We start from the raw sequence: 22,861 nt of genomic DNA, 5'->3' as shown, positions 1-22,861 counted from the left end.
AACCAGTGCAGATACAGGCCAAGAATACAGAAGTAAATAAACAGAACAGGCAGAATAATCTTAGGAGAGATACAGTAGGAAAATGAATGGAACAAACTAGGTTTGGGACAGATTGCATGCAAGAGGGGGAAAAAGATGAGTTTTTAGTTTAAATTTAAATGTAGAAAGAGATCTGGATAGTCTGATTGGGGGAGTTGGGGATTTCAGAGTCAGGAAGCAATTCCAGAAAACGCTGGAGACTAGCGATTAGAAGATGGGACAGGCAGGGGGTTAGTGATAAGGTTGGACAGGGATGTGACCGACTGAGACTGACGTTCGGTGGTCTATGCTAAAGCAATATGTCAAAAGCCTGTCAAGGTCTTCAACTATTTCAGCTACATAAAACAATGGAATTTAAGATAAATATTCAGAAATCGTGTGAAACAATGGCACTGACTATGAACAAAGGGCTGTGTTTCTTCTGGACCTTTGAATACCCCCATCTTTATTGTAGTGTCGTAGCATAGCTGTCATGCAAATAACTTAACCTGGCTATAGTTCTTAGAGCATATGGCCTGATATAAAGTGGCAGATATATGTAGTTTTCTTTTTATTTCCCAGTGAATGTCATTGCTTCTGTGCACCCGCAAAAATGATGAAATTTGTTTTAAAGTATTTTTAAAAATGTATTGGAAAAGAGGGCACGATAACTTCGTTGCTATTTTAAAAGTTCAGCTATATACGATTTCGTATTCATTGACGGAGCCATAAAAATATACAATGCCCTTTCTCGTGATATGACCACAGGCGCAGAGCGGTCACCCCACAGGTCCTGTCATGGACGCAGGCGCAGCGCGAGCAACCCCGCGGGTCCTTTCAGCCATATAAATTCTCAGATCGTAGTTTGCGAGTTTGTAGTTACCGGGAGGGTGCGGGGCTGGAGGGAGATTGGTTGCCGAACACGACAGTAAACACAGAGCTTTTGACATCTCTTTCAGTACCGAACGTGAAGGTAAGACAGTCCGAGCAGCGCGCTGATAAACGACGGGTACGTCGTGCGGCTGTGTTTGAAGTTCACGCAAGATAGCAGGATGTTAGCGTTAGCATCGCTGCTAGCTACGATGACTGACGAATTCTTCTGCCTCGCTTCTTAAAGTCATTACATTTATATTAAAAAAAATATTTCTGCACGCTGCGACTGTTGTCGCGTCCACGTTGTGTAGTTAGTAATATCCGACTTAAGGCAGATGGATTAGCTGTAAGTGTACCGAGCTCTGAGGCGTTAGCAGGTTAGCGGCTAATGCTAATGCTAGTTCCCCAGAAGAAAGGACCGGGTGGGGGTCGCTGCGCTCGTGTCCAGCTCCGAATAGGGACGGAAATCCAGCTGACTGCTGGTTCGAAAAAGAAAAAAAAACAGTTTTGGTGTCTCGGTATAAGAGCTAACCACATTTCTCCACATGTAACCACATTTAACCCGGAGAACTAATGCTGTGTAATGAGGGCAGTTCTGTTGGCGGATCCGGGACGGCCTCTCTCAGAGGTCTGGTCCTGTTGCGGAGTTGGGCTGTGTGTGTGGGGTTCGGTCCGTTTGGAGGACGGCGGGCTGTAAGAGGGGACTAGCTAGGTGGTCAACCTCAGAGTCTTGGGTTTGAGTTGGAATAACACTGTTTGTTCCACAACACACTGCTGTCTTCACTAAAAACCTCTAAAAGTTGTGCTCTGGTTTCTCTTGGGTCTGGCCTGTCCTTTTGTTTTCGTTCACCCCTTTTTCTAGGGAAAACTGTTTTGTAGCGGCCTTGGTTGTAAGTAAATAAATAAACAGAAATATTTCGACTGTTTAACTTTCCTATGTTGACACCGATCTAGCTCAGGTGAACGTTAGAAATGAAAGACCGTTATTAATTTAAGCGATGTCCTTACGTTGCGCACAAAATATCCCGTCCTTTAGTTGTCTAGGTCCGCTACAACTTTGAATGTGTGCTCCAGTTTTATTTTGTGTCTGTTTGTGTACAGATGCCATCTGCGAACGTTGGCGACTATGCTTTGCAGTCCTCCAGTCCAGAGCTGGGTTCTGCTCAGACGGCAGGAGCTCCATCTGAGGCCTTGAAGCAAGTTCTTAGCATCATTGAGAAGAAGGTCCGAAACATGGAAAAGAGAAAGGTAGTTTTCACGCTGTAGAACTCGAAACTGTTGGACAGGCTAGTCTGGTTTCCCAACTTTATCTTTATGTATGGCACATTTTTCATGACATGCATGCCCATTGGGTGACCACTTGATTTTGGTTCTCAAGACTTTGTAGATGTTGACTTTAGATCAAATCTTTCGGAATGAATCAGATCAGTTTTCTACGGTACCTACCACCTGTTCTTGCAGCACACTGTCTGGAAAATGCTGGACTAATTGACAGTTTGCTCCTCTGAACTCCACATTGGGGTTATTGGTGCATGTGCTTAGACTTGAAGTGTGGCTGTCTGCTCCTGAACTTGCAGTGGAATTTGTATCTGTGTTTATTTCTTTATTATAGGACACATGCCGGTAGCTAGTATTTCCTACACATTGTCCCACCCGCCCTCAACCATGTAAACTGTGCTGAGTAATCTGTTGTATTAACAGCACGCAGGCAATTCTTTTCCTGACGGTTAACCTAAGTGTTTCTTATTTTTAGAGCAAGCTGGAAGACTACAAGACAAGGAAGAGCAAAGGAGAACACCTAAATCAGGATCAGTTGGTGTGTACAAGAACATGGGCAGTTTTTAGCGCTGTTATGTAGATTTGTAGGTAATTAGCTATGCAGGCAGCTGCGTAGTCCATTTTAAGATTGAGACCCTGCAGTGTCCTGTTGAAAAGGGCCCTGGTAGTCCTTTTGGTTAGGAGCTGGTCTACTCCAGAAAGGATGGCACTGTTGCAGTGATTGTAAAAACGAGCACTTTAAATGGTCTAAAAGGTGATTGGGTGTCATTGTACTCTTCACAAGTAATCTAGACTGCGATTTTTAACTAAATACTGCAGACCTACTATGAGTCTAAGAGACTTATTTTATAGTCTACTGCTCTCGTCCAGCACTTTTGAATTTGAAATGAGGTTAAAGAACAGTGTTGGCTATAATTTAATATGATGTCTAGATTTCAGAGGAAGGTTGAGAAATTCCAATAACGTTGCTTGGTATGGCAGGTCTTCTGTATTCTTCTCTCTATGCTAGTTTGACACTTGCTTGCAGGCCAGGTTTTATTCATGGCCTGCCAGTTCACCAGTTCAAAGCATCGTAGTGAGAGGTCATAAGTTAGGTGGAGTTTTCAAAATGACATGCAACATTTAATGCGCGTGTCTTCATACTGTGAGGCTTTTGAGGAGCCTGAATTCCCATTTGGTCATGATTGTATGCTTAATTAATACATTGGTGTTTCATGGGTTGCTAAGACGGTTAAAAGCTTCCTAAAAGGTGTGGTGAAAAGTGTAAAGTGTACCGTTTTTCCCTTTTACCTTGGATGTAGTCAGCCATGACATGTTTTGGGTCCAAAATTAGCTTCTTTGTTTTTGAACTGGGGCTGTAGGGCTACCGTAGGCATCAAGAAACTTGATGGCCACATAAGAAATGATGCGCCTAAAATGGGGTTACATAATCTAAGGCTTGCTGATTGCATATTGACATTCTGTTTTATGTTCGGGGGGAGTTTTCGGAAGCCATTTCCTCTAGTTTTCAATGCACTAACTGGTTTTAAGCATCCCTTCCTTTATAGCTGCGTTGGTGTTGTAGGAAAAATTCTTGGCTGACATGCTGCATTTGGGGCAAGTGGAAAATTTTATTTATTTATTTTTTTAAAATATGCACTGATGCTTCTTTGGAGTTCCTGCTGAGACAGCTTTGGGGGAAACTTGGCATGCAAATGCCACATCTACAATCAACACTCGTTGGCTTTTCTTAGCTTTGGTGTGCAAGACTCGTACTTCAGCAATAGCTCTCAGGGGAAACCAACTCAGCAGTCAGTTGGTCACTTACGTTTGTGTCACACACAATTGTAAAATGTTCTGCAAGCCCTGCACGTCTCGCCCCTATATGGACCCATAAGCCTTCCAATCAGAGCCAACATTTCGCACTTTCACGGTCATCCTCATAGCTCTCGTTTCGTTTTAAATCCAGTGTTTGAATCAATTACAGACGGCACAATATATTTAGTGTTGGCTTATAGAAAGATCGGGTGTCTTATTGGCATATGTGGAGTCCATGCGATGTGTTTCTGTTCTGATCTTTGTTTCATGTCTGTAGGAGGCCTTGTCCAAAGCACAGGAGGTATCGCACAACCTTGAGTTTGCTCGAGAGCTGCTCAAGAACTTCACTTCTTTGAATCTCGAGGTCAGCACGCTGGTCTACAACACGAGGCCTTTCCCAGCCCCTCCTTTTTCTCCAGTTGTGCTTACTTTGCTTTGGTCTGTGTGGGAGGAGCGTTTATCTGGCTGACCCCGCCCCTCCCGTGTCACAGATCCAGAAGGCGGTGAAGAAGGCGGCGCGGCGGGAGCACCTGAGGCGAGAGGAGGAGGAGCGGCGGCGGCTGAAGGCTGTGCTGGAGTTGCAGTACGTGCTGGACCGGCTGGGCGAGGAGCGCGTGAGGCAGGAGCTCAGGCAGGTGGTGGGCAGCAGCGGCGACGGCCCTCTGCTCACCGAGGCTGAGCTCAGTGGCCTGGACGAGTTCTACAAGCTGGTCGGCCCCGAGCGAGACCCCAGTGTGAGGTACTGTCTACAAAAGCCCCCCCCCCCATCTTTCACATGATGTCAGTTTTGTTTTAGCGGAGATGCTCACACGTTGCACTGTTTTAGGTTAACTGATCAGTTTGAGGAGGCGTCTGCGCATTTGTGGGAACTCCTGGAAGGAAGAGAGAAAGCTGTGGCAGGAAGCACATGTGAGCTGCATCCCATATTGCACGCTGTAGCACAGGTGCTGTGGTAACTATGCCGCATCGGTCATTTGTGTTCCTTGTTATTGGATGCCGTCTGTCAGAAGGCCACTCCCCGAGTAGCAATGCTCAGCCTTCTTGATCCCCGAGCTTGGCTACCCGTGGGGCAGCTGTGTGCTCCTTCTGACCCCGCTGACCCAAGACAGCACTTGGGCACTGGGGCAAGTTAGGCTAGGCTGTGACTCGCCCCATAACCCTTTCTGCTGTAGTTGTGCTCCTCTTCCCTGGTCTTCTAGTGTCAGCTGCATTCAAAAATGAGTTGACATTTTTTTGCTGGACAAATTACTAATCTTTATGTCCAGAGGGCTGGATACTGATGACGCATTTTTTGTTTGTTTGTTTTTTTTTCTAAGTCTATGCATACGGGGAACTTTTTGAGACTGGCTTAAGTGTGGTTCTATAACACTGTGAAGGTTATCTATAATTGCTTTATACTGTTTTCTTATCTTTATTTAACTTGATAGAGGTACATATAATTAAAAAAACCCCAACTTTTTACATTGTTTTGGCACAGTGTTTTTCTATGTGCTTTTGCTGGTTTAGTCATTGGTGTGGAGCCGGGGAACGGGCTCTTGGGGCTTAGACGGAGCTGGCAGGCTGCCGTGAGTGGAGAAAGTGCTGTGACTGATCTTTGTGTGTGTGTGTGTGTGCGCATCAAGTGCCTTGCTGGAGGCCCTTTGCTTCATCAGCGTTGTGAAAGCAGGGGAAGCAGAAACTCTGGGCCACGCTGCTGTTGGTCATACTGACCACGCCGCTGTGTCTGCTCCTCCCACAAAGACGAGGCCAACTGATGCTGTTTTTGTAGACAAAGCCACGAAGGAGACCTTGGACAAGATCCTGCTGAGCGGGTACTTTGACCGGACACAGACGCACCAGAACGGGGTGTGCGAGGATGAGGAGGAGGAGGAGGAGGAGGAAGTAGAGCCTCAGGCCGCTCCTGCCAAGACTGTGGAGGTGGAAGTGCAGCCCGCAGAGCCAGGTACGACCGTCTGGTTTGCAGCTCACGCAGTGCTCCTCGCCCATGCTCCTCTGGGGTCCAGGCTCACGTCTGCGTCTCGTTGCAGTGGGGCCCGTCACTCAAGAGTTCACGGAGACCATCGAGGTGGAAGCCACAGAGGTGAGCTGCAGCTCAACCTACCTGTCCACGGCTGCTTTGCTGCCTTTGGTCCCCTACACACACACACACACACACACACACACACACACACACACACGGTAAAATCTTGTTTCCAATGTCCACAATTTTTATTCATTTTTTTTTACGGGGGTCACAGTTTGTAAACCGGCAGTTCATTCCAGAGGCCGCCTACACTGGCACTGACAAAGACCAGAGTGGGCAGTGGGACGTCAGCGCAGAGGTGAGCCTTTAGCCTCGACAAGCTGGGTTTGTCCCTGATCGCTTTGCTTTCCTGCCAGTGATGGCAGTTCTCATCCCTGACTGTATGTGGGGTTGCGTGCGCAGGTTGTGAGCTCCCTCTCTCAGCAGCCAGTGCCTCCTCCGGCCGTGAGCCCAGCCCTCGTCAGCTCTGAGGCGCAAGCACTCAACCCCGTGCTGCCCCCGCCCTCCTCTGCTGCTGACCCGCTGGTCCGGAAGCAGGCCGTGCAGGACCTGATGGCTCAGATGCAGGGCACCTACAACTTCATGCAGGTCAGCAGCCGTGGTTGAGCTCTTCGTTTTGCCTGCTGGCCCCGTCCATCCGCTGCGTCTGCTTTGACTGTGCTGGCCTTGCTTGCGTGTTACAGGACTCGATGCTGGAGTTTGACGGACAGCCCCTGGATCCCGCCATCGTGTCTGCGCAGCCCATGAAGTCTGCACAGATGGTCTGCGCCCCAGGTAAACTAGCGTTTTCCTTCTGTACCCATAGCATGACTGACACTGTGTGTGATGCTCACCTGTGATATTTGTCAGCTCCCACAGAACCCAGACTCCCCCAGCACAGTGCAGTTCCTGTTCTTGCGGAACCCACGCAGGTACGTCGTAGCTGGGAGCTGCTCCTCGTCTAACAGGTGTGTGATGACACGGTGGCCAGTCGGCTGGACGAATTGCTTAGTGTTCGCAAAACACTGGACCGTGTTTGGGCTTGAGCCAGGCTCAAGCGTTGACGTCAGATGCTCCTGTGAAGACTCTCTCTCTCTTGCTCTCGCTAGGTTTCTATGGTGTCACCCTCTGACACATACTCCTCCACACCACCAATCTACCAGTCCCATGGCTCTGATGCCCGCCCGCCCACTGAACCCATGGACCCCCTCCAGGTAGCCTTGTCATGCTGTTGGTACTGCACTGAGGACTGTTTCTGTAGACCTGGATCTCCAGGCTGGGTGGGCGTATGCGTGTTTTGATCTGTTGCCCGTTCCCTAGGTGTCCATGGCCCTGTCGTCTGAGCCGGCGCCTGCCCCCTCTCAGCCTCAGGGCTTTCAGTCCGTTTCCAAACCCCTCCACAGTGGCATCAACGTTAACGCTGCACCGTTCCAGTCCATGCAAACGGTAGGGCTCAACCGGACTGCCTCCAGCTCCCACTATGCTGCGGTCATACCCATCTCTCCATGTCTGTGTTTTTATTTGGCTGAAGGGTGTGAACTTCTCGTGAGCTCTGGCATTGCACATCAATGTGGGACTGTTTGGTGCATGATTCTCTCTTGGTGATTTTGTCATACTTTCATAAGGGCTCTCCCCCCCCCCCCGGCCACTGCAGCACAAAGACGCAGTGGATATAACGCAAAGATCAACAGCTATAGCTCCAAACATCAGTGTCTATAATTACGCAGAGGTGACTGGTGTGGAACTGTTTGACTTATAAATGTCCTTCGTTCGTGCCTCATCTAGGTGTTCAATCTGAACGCCCCGGTTCCTCCTTCCAATGAGATGGACTCTCAGAAGCTGTCCAGCCAGTACCAGAGCAGTTACCCACAGGCCTTTAGCACTCAGCCCTCCCATCTGGTGGAGCAGCAGGAGTTGCAACAGGAAGCTCTGCAGTCCGGTACGCCGCAGCCTGAACCCAGGCCTCACCCGGACGGTTTCTTCACCAATACTGGAGTCTGCACCCAGTACTGATTTTTGGGCTAGTTTGGGGGAGGGGCTGGCTTGTTATAGCTAATTTGCTTTCACGCAGAGGAACTCCACCTGAACCATGGATTGGCTTGTGCAATTCCATATATCACTCTTCTGGTGCTCTAAAAACTCAAGCAGCACAGAACAGTGTTTTTAGATACATGGCGTTTCACTGTACAGGACCACACGCAAATAAATGGCTCCTCTCGTATGAGGGAGGCATGTGATGCACTCAGTACATTCACTCATGAGACAAAGGCGAGACGTGATCTTTAGTCACCTTGTGCTAATCCTACAAATCCCACTTCAGTCCTTTTCCTGAGAGACGAGACATGAAGAGCTGAGTAACGATAAATCTAAGTGGTCACTTGGTCCCAGGAGATGTCAGCATCCCTATTCGCAGCAGACCACTACAGAGTTCTCGAACTCCAGACTTTTGACTTCAGGAGGACCAAAGATTGGTCAAGTGTGAAAGCTGTTTGAGTCCAGGAGTGGTCCAGGGACCCAAATCCTCTGAGAGCAAATGGCCCTGAGTCTGGACAAAACCTCTAGTGTGAACCCTCCCCCCCCCCCCCCTTTTTTTTTTTTTTTTTAAACTCTGCTACAAAGCCCAAAGTGCTGTGCTCAGCAGAACTGCTACAGGTGTCTGTGTGTGTGTGTGTGTGTGTGTGTGTGTGTGTGTGTGTGTCAGTTGTTGGAGCGTTCCATTCTCAAGACCAAGGCATTTCATCCTCTGGAGGCCACCAGTCCATGGCCCAGCCGCCCTCGGGCCAGGCGTCCGGCTTTGGCCGCCAAGCACAGTCCTTCTACAGCAGCCGGGCAGTGCCACGCGCCGGGCCCCGCGGCACCAGAGGCACCATGAACGGCTACCGCGGCCCGTCCAACGGCTTCAGAGGTGGGCGCCGCCCTGCCATCACCGTGCGCACAGTAACTGCATGAAGGGCAAATGACTCCGTGTATTACAGAGACGATTGGTAACATGGTTTTGTTTGGTTTGTAGGTGGATACGACGGCTATCGCCCACCCTTCCCCAACTCTCCGAACTCTGGGTATGGACAGACCCAGTTCAGCACTCCGCGAGACTACTCCAGCCCCACCTACCAGCGGGTAAGCACCCTACTCCTGTACGTGCGCTGCTGAAGTGGTTCCTTGGTCCATGTGCCTGGTCGTGTGAGTTTATCCCATCAGTGTCTAAACGCAGATGTTCCGCGTGATTGTTAAATGAAAAACGTAACCCTTGGATTAACAGACGCGTGTATCCAAAGGGACCAACAGTAGTGCTTGGGTTGGAAAAAATTCTTATACTGGTATACTGAACCAGAATCTGAGGACACCATTAAGGCCATATAAGGATTTTTGTTTGTGAAGGTGCTCAGTATCCTATAGGCACACGCACCTATATCATTCAAGTGTATAATGAAGAGATGAGTCTCTGCAGAAGCCATCAGACATGCCTGTCTGATTCATGTTTTCCCCTCCCAAACAGGAAGGATATCAGCAAAGCTTCAAGAGAGGAGGCTCCCAGGGGTCTAGGGGAAGCTCTCGAGGTAATGCTCAAGTAATGCGGCCCTAAACGCTTTGGGAACGTTGGTGTCTCTGGCCATGTTGAACATTCATTTACTGAGAATGTGTTAACCCCTGACCATGTTTTTACTCTTTATTTCTTTGACATCAGTGGTATTTTTATTTTCTTTTTCATTTTAAGGCTTATTTGGTAAAGTAAGCCTGCTTTGACAGATTAATATACGTAGACCTTTTACCGAGACACATACAGAGCTGGAACAGTCAATGTTGTGATTTTTCAGCAAGGTTGTGTTAAAAGCAAATAGATATTCCTGTAAACTTGAAAGATTTTCATTAATTTATTTTTTGTATAAAATAAAATGCAAAAAAATGACTGCCACTGTTGGTCCAATCTATGGGAGTGTTTTTGTTTTGTTTTTTATTATTTTTGCCCTGCTCTTTCTGCCCCTCGGTGTGTGCACACACACACACGCACCCCCACACCCATTTTGTTCATCAAAAATCCCCCTAGCCCTTCCTCTGTATGTTCATGTTGCTTCTTAAGAGAATGTTTCAATAAAGACGTGTTGCATTACCAGCTTGTCTGCTGCTATTTTTTTTTGCTTTTCTTGCTCCCAGATCTTGACACCTGCCTCGGTGTGGTGATCAGTTGTGCTGGCTTAAGAAAGGCTTTGATTGGCTGGCTAAGCTCTTCGCTTCCCTGCCTTTTTGCTGAGCCCTGCTTGCCCCGTCAGGTTAATCATGTGTTCAGTGTGAGGGCTTGAGGTGTCTAATGCTGCTGTTGCCCATGTCACAGATCCCATGTTCGTTCCTTGGGGGTGTAATCCTTTAGGGTTTTCCTACTAAATTGCTAAGATTGTACTCTTGTACCATCTAGCCTAAAAAGACACCACATCAAATGAATGTTAATCTCAAATTTCTGACAATTTACAAAAAAGTAACTTGTTTTTCTGGTCTCCTTTTGAAGTACACAATGATCTATTCCTGGGGGAGTTCTAACTTTAACAGCTAAACAGTGCTTGGATTGTGATGTGAATGTCGTTCTGCAGAAGTTCTGTAATCTCTGCTACCATACTGTGACGCTTATTTAATGAATTAGCAACAGAAGGAAGCAAATGTCATCTCTATTTTTGTAATGTTAAACCTGTTTTAATGACTTTTTTTTTTTTTTTTTTTAAGGTTTGCCTTGTTTACATTTAATATGTTTATATAAATATGCTATAGTTTTTTTTCTTTTCTTTTCTTTTTTTCCCCAATGACCGTTTTTCAGACTATAAAATCATCTTTACTAAGATGAGCTGTATTTAGTAGATTGCCAAGGTAAGTAGATCTCAAATCCTGTGCATGTCATTCTGATCTGTTTTAGCCAAGCATAACCAAGTGGCGAAATGGCAGTGTATGATCGTAATGAGATGACTCTGCTGTATTTGTGTGGGTTGCAGGACGTCCATACAGGCCGGGTAGAGGGATGGGTGTCGTGGCTGTTCAGCAGAGCAGCTAACCCCAGCCCAGGACCTTCAGGCTTGCTCACCAACTCTCACTTCACACTTCCCCTCTTCGCCTGTGGCAGCCTGAGCTCCACTCCAGCGGTCTTGGTCCACGTAGCCAGTAAGGACACAAATATTCGGGGTACATGATAGAAGCCATAGCACATCCAGCACTGTATGTTTTTAGTTCTTTTCTCGGTTACATGCTGTTGCATAGCCATAAATCTCTCCAGCAGGAGAGTTTGTGCCTTTGTGTTTGGGCTTGTTTACCTTGGACCAGAATAGACAAGGATTTATTCAAAAGTAGCCAAAGGAAATGTTTAAACAAATGTGAAGAATCAACTATGTACTGTATTGTAATTTTTTTTTGTTGCCATTTAGTTTATAGTTTATGCATCATGTTCAGTGTGACGGAATGAGTGATCCTTAAAATTACACTTTTTTTGAATAGCAGTGTAACTGTGGTTAATTGCACAATTACAATTTAGCTGCAGATAAACAGTTTAGAACTTACAAAATTTCCAAACAATTTCTCTGCAAACTCAGTCACGATGGTCCCAGTATTACCCATAAAGCATCCAATGTGCGGAGATAAAACTGTTACATAGTTTGTTTCTCTAAGTATCAAGAAAATGGGCCACTTTCACTAAAATAATTACCAGTGGAATGCCTCAATTTTAAAATTTACAGAAGCATGCAAAGTTCTGTGTAACCAAAACAGTTGTAACATGTAAACAAAAGGTACTGATGTTGTGCAAATACTTCAGTGATATAGTACACCTCACAATAACACTTACTTTAATGTTTTTAATATATTTCAAGGAATCTAATGTCCCCTTTACGTAGCAGATAAATTGAAACAGGAATTTACAGCAATATGAACTTTGGATTTCTTGGCACTCTGTTTACGGCTTGACACGGCTGTTGTGTATTAGCTGGATTTTTAAGCGCTCCATGTGTAATTTTGAGAAAAGACTGGTCTTGGATTACTCTGCCATCAGGGAAAATTGCACATTAAAATTCCAAAGTTCCACCTTAACCCAGGACTAGATTTTATCTACTGGACCTGTCATCGTGTGTTGTCAGGGGATTGGCCAATGAGGTTTGTTGTTGTGGGATTTTGTTTTTTACCATAAGAATTATGAATTGTCAATATCTGTATACTTTATTAATGCTTTTAACACTTTGACAGCCAAAACCTGCTTTATTGGTTTTGATGGCCAAATTTGTCATTATTTCCTTGATTAAAGTCCTGACTGACACTTCAACTGTATCTGCAAAAATAGCCCTTTAAATGTTAATTTACCATTATTCTACCGCAAAGGCAGGCAACTCTTCCAAAATGAGTGCAGTAATAAAGTTCTCACAAATTGCATTGTTTATTGAAATACCTGGTTCTCCCTGCAAGCCAGCACATTTAGCTTGCTGAAAAGCCACATGTTTGAATTCCAGGGCAGTCCTAGTTAACAGACCAGAAGAAACATCCTGAAATTTAGCAAAATACTACCACATTTACCTCTGAAACCACATTTTTTTGTGTGTGTTTTTACAGTGGCTTTTTGTATTCCTTGGAAACAAAGTGCAAAACATCACAATTTAAAAAGATGGGCAAAATTATGAACCACATGAGGGGGGAAAATAAAACAAAAAGAATTATTTAATTTATTCAGTAATCTCTGCATCTAACGTACAACACTGCGAGAGCAACAGCCTCTGAGAATCTGTAATACCATCAGGCGGAACTTGGATAGTGGTCCTCTCCCTTGTCCAGACACTGGAGAAGAGGTATGGACAGTTCAAGTTTGGTTTGGTGTGCTGGTGGTAGCTTTGTTCTCACAGCCAACACCCTCACACTGTGTTGTCTAAGGCACCTGTGGAGCACCTTGGTCTGGGATGGGGTCGCCAGCAGGCATGGGTTGCCGGTCATGTGACTGGTCTGAGAGGCCCTGGTTTAGACCCTGGGGGGGAAGGTCATTCTCAGCCAGGGGCACTGCGTATTGTTGGTTGGGGGGGTGAGCCTGGTCTGGCGCGAGCTCGAATGGAACAGCAGCTCCTTCCACTGCAGTAGAAACAGTAGTAATTCCGAAACAAATTTTAAATATTTATATTATTGAAGGCTCTGTACTGTGTGGAAGCACATGGCTCCAACTGCAAAGGGTGTCTCACCGTGGACTTGAGGTGGAGGTTGAGCATTCTGGATTTTTAAGCGCTCCATGTGTTCTACAGCCTGTTGGCAAGGAGAGAAAAACGAGACCTTTTACAGTTTCACACCGAGAAATACTCCCCACATCCCAGAGCTACAGCTTGTCGCCAGCACACGCCTGTCTAGTTGAGGTGTGCACACAGGAAGGAGATTTTGGTTTTGACCTGTTGGAGCTCCACTTTCTGCGCATTAAGTTGCTCCTGCTGTTTCTCCAGCTCCTCCCGCTGTTTCTGCAACTCGGTGGCCTTCTCGCTCAGGTCCTCCTCCTGCTTGGCTAGGTGCTCCTCAAACTCGCGCATCTCCTCCTCGGTGTACGCCTGGTTCTGCTCCAGCGTCTGCTGGCACACACCACCGGCGGATGGGAAACGTTACTCAAACGTCGTGTGCCTGCTGCTCCCTACATGTTCGCACAAAGACATTCTTTGCCCGGTCTTTCCAAAGACACTCACCTCCCAGCTGTCTGGTTCAAGAAACTCCTTTTTTTTTGTGGCAATCAAGAACTCATCTAAGGACACCAGCCTGTCTTTATTGGCATCGACCTGTTTCAGAGAGACATTTAAAAACAAACATTTGTGCTGAGTCAAGCGTTGCTAAGGGTGTCCGGTATTCATGCAGTTACGACGTACGTCCTGCCGAAGGGAGACTGATTTCCTGTTTTTCTGTTACCTCATTCATGACATGCTCTCTCATTCGCAGCCTCTCTTCCTCCATTTCCACCATGTCGTCCTCCTCGTTGGTTGGATCGTAGAGCTTCTCCAACTACCAACACAATTCCAACGCCTATTACAACCACAACAGTCAGGCCATCTTTGTGTCTAATGTGTTATTAATGTACCTCCTTAGTAAACAGAGCCTCCAGCTCCTGCTCATCAAAGAAACCATCTCCGTTTGTATCTGCAACGCACAACAGACAAGCGACACGTTTGAGTTATAATTATTGTTCGTTTCAGGCTAAGCTGAGCTTGCAGGCATCTTGGCAGGCTCCGTGAGTGACTTACCATGTAGGCTGAAGAAAGTTTTGGGGTCGAAGTCTTCTGGGTCGAGACCGTCTGCCTCCTCCCAGACTTCTTTCAGCTGGTCCTGACTACCCTACAGAAGCAGAGTGCTTAGCATTCCTGGGAATCTCCCCCTCTCAAGGCAGGAGCCATGCTCAAACCTACCGGATGGTTGACTTTTGGGTGATCTGCATGCTTCTTCCTCATCTCCTCGTAGTGCTCCTCTTCCTTTTTCCTGCCGTCCTCGTCGAGCGTCTTCAGGTGCTCCCGCCGCTCGTGTTCCTTCATCATCTCGTACCTCTTAAACTCCTCGTGCCGCTCCTTGTCAAAGTTCTCCAGATCACTTGTAGCCTGGACAAAGTGCAAATCACACCACAGGTGGAACTGTTGCTGGGTTGCCAAGTCCCCCCCCCAATTTAGTGGCAGATGTCAGGTGAGTACAGGCATCCATATAACACTAAGTTTAATTTCTACAGACAATCGAACAGAGACTAAACTTTAGGGTGATGATCCATTTTAACAGTAGACTAATTATACTGTTGTTATGCAGCATTTAATGTAAGGTTGTAGGTACTATTTATAGACGGGGCCAAATACAAATTGAACTTCATTAATTAATCATTATTTGTTAAAAACAAAATGGAGAAAATACAACATACTATGCTGTATATATGTCATATACGGCATGCTCATTTTCTGAAAAGCTAGCTTGTTAACTAACTTAAGTAGCCATTGGTTTTTATTAGTCTCACTATTAGCAAAGCAGTATTTTTGCAATACTATAAGACAGGCTGTTTGTTGGGTATCTATGCAGACATTGCTATACATGTTCATGCGTGCCCACGAGCGGACACGCAGGGCGAACAGGTCAGCTGCTCTCGGCGCAGCAGGTGAGGTGGAACTGTGCCTTCCCTCTCGTCACATTTGTACCAGTGATATAAATAATTGATCCCCGCATGTGCCTCTGGGTGGAAGAGCAAGTACCAACTGGGGCTGAGACGATAGACGACGCCATCGGCCATCAGCGATGGCAGACAGACCTCACAATGTTGAGACGTGTGGTGCGATACCCTGCCCTCCTTATTTAGACTCACTTTCTTGCTAAAGAGTGCTAGGAGAGAGGTCAATATCCCCTATCCTCCATCTCAGATCAGTTCTGGGCAAAAGGTTAGAAGTCGCCCCACTCCTGCTTGCCGTTCAGATATCATCTGGTTTATCCTGGGATGCCCACATGAACTATGGGTCCATTATCTCAGTGATGCCAAAAGAGCTGGTCTTCTGTGTGATGTTTTAAAATAGATATACCTGATCTTCATTCATCCAATCCTTGAGTATGTCAGCCTAGTTCAGGGTGAGCTGACAAAAAAAAACAAACCTCACGCTGAGCTGGAGAGGGTAAAAAACACTGCTGGATTGTCTGCGTCCCAACATCTCTTCTGCTACAGAGTAAAAGATGTGACGAGGCTACCCTGCACACACTCACTAACAAACCCGTGATAGTGAGCGTGTCATCATACAGAGAAGATGAACTAACACCCTCATTGATGGTGCATCTCCTCTATATGATGACGGAAATCTTTTTATTTTGTACTATGTAGGGTATAGCTCCAGTACTGAAATGAATTCAAGGCAGTGGAGATAAATGCTTTTTTTTTTTCCCGCGACCATATATTTAAAATTCAACGTCATCATCATTGTTCCCGATGTCATCGTCCATCACATCACTCAGCTCTAGTACCAACATACCGATTTAATGAGTCGGTCCAGATCCTCCACCTCAAAAGTGTGTGGGTTCATGTGGTTCAGATACTCGAACTGCTTCAGCAATGCTTGGTGGTCTACAGTCTGGCCTGAGGAAGAGTAGATACAGAACCCCGTCCATTAAAAGGGCTTTTATTTGAACCACTAACACAAGCCATCTATTAAACTGCCTCGTTCATGCAGAAAATACTGATGTTGCAAAGCTAGGAAGTAATCATTTTTTAAGTGTAATGGTAATAATCAGAGAAAAAAACCCATTCAAATACATCCATTACAGCACTAATAAAAACAGGACTGTGTATGTGATTTAATCCAATTAATTTTCTTACCGTTCCCTCCGTCAATGTCTTGTTTGGCTTTGATCAGCGTCCTCAGCCGACTAACTTCTTGCCTTTTTAATTCATCCAGCTTTGTTCTTACATGGTGGCTGACAAAATCTAGTTCTTTGGCCAGCTTCCCTTGCTGCAGTCAGTTAATAACCAGACAGATCATCAGTGTAATTTGTCAAATCACAAAGCTAATTAAGCAATCAAATTATGTGGCAGAGCAGGTCTGCATCAATCACAACATCGTTCTTGTACCTTTATGTCCTCCATGTCTGTATTGTGCAGCTTTTCTCTGAAATGCTGGTCTTTCTCGAGGAAGTCAATAACTTCCCTGAGATAGCGGTCATAATGCAGTCCGGTATCCTTCAAAACGTTGAAGAAGACTGATGTATAAAACCCATGCTCGTGGTTTTTAGTGAATGTGACCTGTTAATGTGTGTTTGTGGTTATTTACTCACTCACCACGCTCGGGGTTGCCTGCGTGGTGTCTTCTGGCAGTTTGACTTTAGTTTTGTCTACACTGATCGGCACTGCCTCCGAGCCGAGCAGCACCAGACAGCTGAGGAGGAACCTCTTCGTCCATGACATCTGGAGCACGAATGAACAAACACAAACTGCTCACAAAACGTTCAACACATCATCTCGATTACCCTACGCGTTCTTCCCGACGCTGTCGGTACCGGTCGGCGCTGGTCATGAAGGTGCCACCCTATACGGCGACGTGTCACTTTGGACGGTAAGACTGCGGCTGGGTCTGAGTTTTGCTGAAGCTGTCGTTTGACAGGTTATTGCTCAACTGACCGACACGCATAACGTTACTGTTAGATAACTAATGTCCACCCCAGATTATACACCTATCACTTTACAGAGGGGGGGGGGGGGGGGGGGGGGGTCGCCGAAATACGGCCCGCTTCTTGAGGCTGTGCCTCCTAAACAAGAAACAGTCATCACCCAAACAAGCCGTTTTATACTTACTTTGGCTTCTTCTTTACCGACAAGTTATCTTGAATATTTTCTGCTTCCTCGCAGTGGGTCTTTCATTACCAGCTTCCTCGAGTCACAGATGAACTACATTGACCGAGTCCGACCAGCCGGCGACGAGGCGCCGCTGCAACACGGCGGGGTTTTCTCACAGCGACACCTAGCGGTCGTTCGTAGGAACGTGAACACGGGGTGGAAGACGACGGCTGGCACGACGGAATAACATCCAGAAAAGCAGGAAGACCAGGATTTTGTTGTTGTTGTTTTAAAACGTTGCCAAATTACGTATAGGATTATCAGCATTTCACAAACAAGCTTTGGTCGGATGACTTATTTTATAAATCTATTTTTGCCTCAGTTTTTTTTCCACTTCGTAACACCGAGCTCATTAGTCTAGCTGTATAACCTATAAGAGTAAATGTCATTACAATCACTCACCTATTACTTGACACAGGTAATCATATTCTGAAAATTTTACTCAACTTGAGCCAATCTCCCTTTCGTTTTTAATAGGTTTTATTCTGCATAAAGCCTACTGTTTCTCCTTGTGATGCTATCTCTCCTCATCTCCTGAAAGAGATGTTGGACATAACAGCTCCTAGTTTAATGTCCACAATAAACAATTGCCTAACCTCTGGCTCTGTTCCCGGCACATTTTAAACCTGCTGTTGTGCAGCTGCTTCTCAAAAAGCATGATCTCAGTACTTGCACACCTCACAAGTATAGAACAATTTTCAGAAGTACCCTTCCTCTCAAAATATGTTCTGTTTTGTTTCAGAAAATGAGCATGATGTGCATTAAATACATGTACAACATAATATGTAAGTAAGTGGTTTTTTCGCAATTATGGGCTCACCTGACTAAACAAGTTATTCAGTCTACTTGCCACTGACTCGAGAGTGTGAACTTCTGCCTCTTGAACTTCAGTGCTGTATTCAACTGTTGATCATGACATTCTCATTAGTCATCTTGAGCATACGGTGCTTCTTGAAAATGCTGAACTGGTTTAAGTCCAATCTTTGCTCGTAAATGTTATATAACAATGTTGGAACCTGTATTTCTCCTGTTATTACTATCAGGTATGGAGTACCTCAAGGTTCAGTATTAGTGCTGGTACTCATCCCAGTATATCTGTTGCCTTTGTGTACTAATGTTAGTAAGTATAAATCTTGTTTCACTTTTAAGAAGATGATACTCTGCTCTGAAATATGTTATGTCTCTATTTTCCACTGAGGCCTACTGACCTGCACTCACTTAAGCGTCTGGCTGAAGTTAAACTCTGGGTGGCCAATAACCTTCTCCAGTTAAATGAAAACAAATCTGATCTTATGATTTTTGACCGATTACAGCCTTGTGACATCTTAAGAAATATCCTGAGTGTACTGTCAGAATATGTAAAACCTCAGGTCATGACCCTTAGTGTGGTTTTTGACACTGACCTTAAGTTTGACAAGCAAATAAATAATCTAAAGTAGGTTCTACCAGCTCAGGTCATTTACAAAAATGAAATAATTGCTTAATCCTCAGGATTTGGAGAAGGCTATTTATGCCCTCATTTAATCTCCCTTGGATTATTGCAATGAACCATACATCGGTGTACGACTTTGTTTGTGGTTTTTACAGATGGCTCATGGGCACTAAGAAAAGAAGTGATCTCTCTCTGGTTTTAGACTCCTTCCACTGGCTCCCTGTTCATTACTGGGTCCAGTTTACAGATCCCTTACTTGTTTAAAGGCCCTAAGTGTAGCTGTACCATCTTGTATCTCAAAGTTCCTAAAATCAACTGAAACTCAAGGATAACTGTACCGAGACTTGAGAACAGCCTACCACTGGACATTAGGTCTCCCCACTCTGACTGTTTTTAAAACAAGATTGAAAATGATTTTTAAGTAGTTTCAGTACAGGACTATATCATATCTATTGAAAAGGTAAACATATGTTGTAGGAAATGTAATAACAATTTTATAAGGCAGTTCAGTTCAGAAAGCTGGCCCTGCAATGACCTTGAAAGAATTGGCACAATGCGGAATGTGGAACTGCTGTTCTATATGGTTTTTTCCTTATACAGTCCTTAAGTGTGTCCTCAGTAATGACAGCGGCGTCATTAAATATTGCAGTGGTGCACCAAGTTGAGCACACTCCTTGATGTGTATGATGCTTGTATATCTTGTCATGGAACTACTAAGTCTCAGTCAAATAAGAAACTTTACAAACTTACAACACTTAACATTTTTAAGTTTATTTGAAATGCAAATCTAACCTTTTTATGCTCTAGTATTTAATAATGTGTTACATATTTATTATTTATTGTGTTTTACCTATTTTTCTATTTTCCTGGACATCTAAACGTCAGTTACAACTAATCTAGTATCACAGAGTTAACTTTTTTTATGTGAGAGTTTATTTGGATACTGCAACATACATGTACATAATTCACTGAAGACATATCTGAAATAATAAGAAGCAACAGAACACAACAAGGGAGTTTTGATTTTTACCCTAAGAATAAAGGCGGCTGATAGAATGTGTAACGTGAGACCTTTTTTATTTTTTTTATTTTTTTTTTTCGTAGAAAACGTCACTTCCTCTTGCAGACTCTACTTCCTCCCAGCCTCGTTGTGGTCTTTCTCTTTTTGGGTTCCCCTAAACGCCATCATGGGTCGCATGCACGCTCCCGGGTAGGTTTTAATTCAGCGTAAGCACGTCTAAGGAAGCGATTGTATCGTGTGTATAAAACACGTATGTCATTATAATCTACTGAAATGTCTAAAATATGGCTGAAAATGGAGTCGCAGGGGAAAGTGTTTGCTACGTTCCCGCCCGCTGCGGTTGAGCTAGCTGGCTAACATGGCAGCGCGTTCCTCCCGATAGCGAGTGAGCGAGCTAACGCTAACGGTTTAGTCTTAAGGTAGCTGCTAGCATACCGTGTGGGAAGCTTTTGTTACAGTGTCTATCTATCTATCTATCTATCTATCTATCTATCTATCTATCTATCTATCTATCTATATATATATATATATATATATATATATATAGAGAGAGAGAGAGAGAGAGAGAGAGAGAGAGAGAGAGAGAGAGAGAGAGGTTCCTATACGCTCGTAGTGTGTAGACAGTTAAGCTAGTTGACGTTTAGCTAAGCTTTGTAGACACTGTTAACCCGCAGCAGCTGTTTTCCTTTAAATGGGGGACTGTGCCAGGTCGTTGTTTCTTTCAGGACCTCACTCAAGTGTGTTTATGTATTTAGTCTTTCTACGGCCTGCAGGCTGTATGGTCTCTCAGCTTCATAGTGACAGGCTAGCTACCTGCTACTGCTAATTGGTTCATGTGTAACCATTTTGTAAAGGTTGCTGTTAAATGCAGGGTTCACTCATGAAATGTTAGCCTATTCCAGACATAGAAAGTCAGGGGATTTGAGCTTTTTTGGGGTTATTCATTGTTTATCTGGGCACTTTGTAGCATCTTTTTAAGTTTAGCTGCCATGTGTTAAAATGCTTTCCTTAGTTTCCTCTATTGTATGAGTGGTTATGGATACTTGATTTTTCCATGTCCATGTAACAAAACTGGCTGATTTTTGGCTTATTATATATCATGGAAATGTAGCTTTTTTTTTGTCTGAAAGACAGAAAGGTTAGGTAATTTTGACATTGAGCGGAAACCTTCTAAATAGTTTGTCATTAAGTTAACTCACATTTTGTGTTTCAGTAAGGGTTTGTCCCAGTCGGCACTCCCCTTCAGACGCAGTGTCCCGACAGTAAGTATTTAGCTACAGTCTAGATCCTGCTTTTGTTCCACACATGAAACATTTACTAATCTGTTTCTTGCCTCCTGCCCAGTGGCTCAAGTTGACCTCAGATGATGTTAAAGAGCAGATCTTCAAGTTGGCCAAGAAGGGTCTGACCCCGTCACAAATTGGTATGTTTTTTGTCGTGTTTTTAAACGTTTGTTGGATTTTGTTCTGGAATATCAGCGTTCTGCAAAGTAAACAGTCTTCTTCCAGTGTTATAGTTGGGCACAATTCTGTTGTTTTGAACTTTGGTGGATTTAGTTGCCTGATGTTGGCTGGTGGGTCTGCTGTAGGTGTGATCTTGAGGGATTCCCATGGTGTGGCCCAGGTGCGCTTCGTCACTGGCAACAAGATCCTCCGCATCTTGAAATCCAAGGGCCTGGCTCCTGACCTTCCTGAGGATCTGTACCACCTTATCAAGAAGGCTGTGGCTGTGAGGAAGCACTTGGAGAGGAACAGAAAGGTAAACAACGTTCAAGCGAGATTGCGCATCTTGCACAGGACACTCGGCACTTGGTGTGGCCGTTTTTAGAAGTTACTCTTGCATGGAACCATCTGTATGTTGAAGTTTTAATGAATCTGTGCAGTGCACAATCCAGAATATTGTACATATTGGCTATTGCTGTGTAGCACATGGGTGGGTTGGTGTTGAGTCTGACACGCATGTTTGCAGGACAAGGACGCCAAATTCCGCCTCATTCTTGTTGAGAGCAGAATCCACAGGCTTGCTCGTTACTACAAGACCAAGAGAGTGCTTGCTCCCAACTGGAAGTAGTAAGTATAAACTAAATAGGTTTAAAGGCAGCGTCATGCTGTCCTGAAGTAGACATGAGCTGGTGTGTAGTTCGGCAGCTAACATCCAACTGCAGCATGGCGCATTTCATTGTCCTGTTCTTCGTGTAAGAACTGAGATATTTCTGATGTGCTAGATCAACCCTGGAGGTAAATTAGCAGTTTGGCTCGATGGTGCCAGTGCTGCCAGTCCCCTTCACACAAACTGCTCCTTCAGTATTGTACACGTCTCATTCTGTTTGCTTGCCTCCCTCTAATCTTCGTCATTGTTTTTATCCACAGTGAATCTTCCACAGCCTCTGCATTGGTGGCATAAATGGAAGCATTTTGGACAATAAATGATATTTGAATATGAACACTGTTTGTTGCAGTCATGTTGGTGTTCTTTGTGCTGTTAACTAGGGATGTATCAGAATTTCCTGCCATTTCATCAGTGACGGTTATCAGTTTGTGGTCCTGTAGTATTGTTTAAAATATAAAATGCTTAAAACATCTCTAATTGGAACACAATGTACACACACCCCATGAGACATTCAGAATTTTGTATGGTGAAACATCAAACCTGTCTAGTTTTATTCAATTGATCATCAGCCTATGGAATAAAATATTTTTTTGGAGGTTATTTTGGCAATCTTCCTGTGCACAGCTCTGTCATACAGGTCAGACCTGTGCCCGTTAAATGTGAACTGTTAAGAAGGTCCAGTGTGTCTCTCCATATGGTTTTGTAGCACTGCTGTCAGGGTTACTTTCTTTGGTAAGGGAATAAGAGTTGAAACCTTCCATGAGTTGGGCTTTGTGCAGAAGTCTTAATAAAAGCTGAGTGAGTCGTCATCCCTCAGCTGAATGGCATGTGCTAGGAGAACCGGCCCCTGTACTCCCTCAGGGCCAGGTTCCTTTCTGAGATTTACTGAAGAGGCAGACACGTACGTGTGTATAAAATCTCACAGATGCACTACAGAAGGCCCTAATGTCACTAAAATCCTCAGTGTCAAAGCTACCATAAAGCAAATTAATATTGAAAAAAGTAGTC

The 22,861-nt window shown here is 44.9% G+C and overlaps 3 protein-coding genes and 1 non-coding gene across 5 annotated transcripts; 3 read left to right on the top strand and 1 right to left on the bottom strand.

The window, feature by feature from the left end:
• Positions 1 to 876: 876 nt before the first annotated feature.
• Positions 877 to 12,257, top strand: caprin1a (cell cycle associated protein 1a). Its single transcript, XM_035523910.1, has 19 exons — positions 877 to 991; positions 1,993 to 2,139; positions 2,645 to 2,707; positions 4,244 to 4,330; positions 4,458 to 4,705; positions 4,793 to 4,875; positions 5,735 to 5,908; positions 5,994 to 6,046; positions 6,204 to 6,287; positions 6,392 to 6,577; positions 6,673 to 6,763; positions 6,839 to 6,900; positions 7,078 to 7,182; positions 7,289 to 7,414; positions 7,754 to 7,907; positions 8,670 to 8,873; positions 8,979 to 9,085; positions 9,465 to 9,525; positions 10,945 to 12,257. Exons 2-19 carry the CDS (start codon positions 1,993 to 1,995, stop codon positions 11,001 to 11,003), a joined length of 2,094 nt encoding a protein of 697 aa, XP_035379803.1. The 5' UTR covers positions 877 to 991; the 3' UTR covers positions 11,004 to 12,257.
• Positions 12,258 to 12,349: 92 nt separating this feature from the next.
• On the bottom strand, positions 12,350 to 17,352 carry nucb2a (nucleobindin 2a). 2 transcript variants are annotated; one of them, XM_027007420.2, is made up of 13 exons: positions 17,250 to 17,352; positions 16,737 to 16,862; positions 16,530 to 16,637; positions 16,278 to 16,410; positions 15,934 to 16,037; positions 14,353 to 14,538; positions 14,191 to 14,281; positions 14,028 to 14,086; positions 13,859 to 13,951; positions 13,642 to 13,731; positions 13,357 to 13,530; positions 13,156 to 13,216; positions 12,350 to 13,048 (listed from the first exon to the last, which is right to left on the bottom strand). In XM_027007420.2, exons 2-13 carry the CDS (start codon positions 16,860 to 16,862, stop codon positions 12,852 to 12,854), a joined length of 1,422 nt encoding a protein of 473 aa, XP_026863221.2. In that variant the 5' UTR covers positions 17,250 to 17,352; the 3' UTR covers positions 12,350 to 12,851. The 2 variants fall into 2 exon arrangements, with proteins under 2 accessions (XP_026863221.2, XP_026863222.2); XM_027007421.2 differs by having other exon boundaries at positions 13,357 to 13,527; positions 17,250 to 17,351.
• A 2,518-nt stretch (positions 17,353 to 19,870) lies between these two features.
• rps13 (ribosomal protein S13) lies at positions 19,871 to 22,192 on the top strand. Its single transcript, XM_027007438.2, has 6 exons — positions 19,871 to 19,933; positions 20,958 to 21,006; positions 21,089 to 21,167; positions 21,333 to 21,502; positions 21,713 to 21,813; positions 22,114 to 22,192. The coding sequence occupies exons 1-6, from the start codon at positions 19,911 to 19,913 to the stop codon at positions 22,145 to 22,147; spliced, it is 456 nt and encodes a 151-aa protein (XP_026863239.1). The 5' UTR covers positions 19,871 to 19,910; the 3' UTR covers positions 22,148 to 22,192.
• On the top strand, positions 21,911 to 22,037 carry LOC113575783. The gene has a single exon (XR_003410441.1). It is a non-coding gene; the product is annotated as a small nucleolar RNA SNORA19 (small nucleolar RNA).
• Positions 22,193 to 22,861: the final 669 nt, after the last annotated feature.

The sequence above is a fragment of the Electrophorus electricus genome, chromosome 1 (genome assembly GCF_013358815.1).
Source record: "Electrophorus electricus isolate fEleEle1 chromosome 1, fEleEle1.pri, whole genome shotgun sequence".
Lineage (NCBI taxonomy): Eukaryota > Metazoa > Chordata > Actinopteri > Gymnotiformes > Gymnotidae > Electrophorus > Electrophorus electricus.
The sequence above is the reverse complement of the archived record's forward strand: the minus strand, read 5'-3'. Positions and strand labels throughout refer to the sequence as shown.

Bases quoted from the DNA above. Each gene is read 5' to 3' on its own strand.
- nucb2a (XM_027007420.2), bottom strand. From the start codon at position 16,862: ATGTCATGGACGAAGAGGTTCCTCCTCAGCTGTCTGGTGCTGCTCGGC. The intron at 16,038-16,277 runs GTAAGAAAATTA...ACTCTTCCTCAG, and splicing joins AGACATTGACGGAGGGAACG to GCCAGACTGTAGACCACCAA. The intron at 13,531-13,641 runs GTGAGTGTCTTT...GGTGTGTGCCAG, and splicing joins TTGAACCAGACAGCTGGGAG to CAGACGCTGGAGCAGAACCA.
- caprin1a (XM_035523910.1), top strand. From the start codon at position 1,993: ATGCCATCTGCGAACGTTGGCGACTATGCTTTGCAGTCCTCCAGTCCA. The intron at 4,331-4,457 runs GTCAGCACGCTG...CCCGTGTCACAG, and splicing joins TCACTTCTTTGAATCTCGAG to ATCCAGAAGGCGGTGAAGAA. The intron at 7,183-7,288 runs GTAGCCTTGTCA...CCCGTTCCCTAG, and splicing joins AACCCATGGACCCCCTCCAG to GTGTCCATGGCCCTGTCGTC.
- rps13 (XM_027007438.2), top strand. From the start codon at position 19,911: ATGGGTCGCATGCACGCTCCCGG. The intron at 21,503-21,712 runs GTAAACAACGTT...GCATGTTTGCAG, and splicing joins ACTTGGAGAGGAACAGAAAG to GACAAGGACGCCAAATTCCG. The intron at 21,814-22,113 runs GTAAGTATAAAC...TTTTATCCACAG, and splicing joins CTTGCTCCCAACTGGAAGTA to TGAATCTTCCACAGCCTCTG.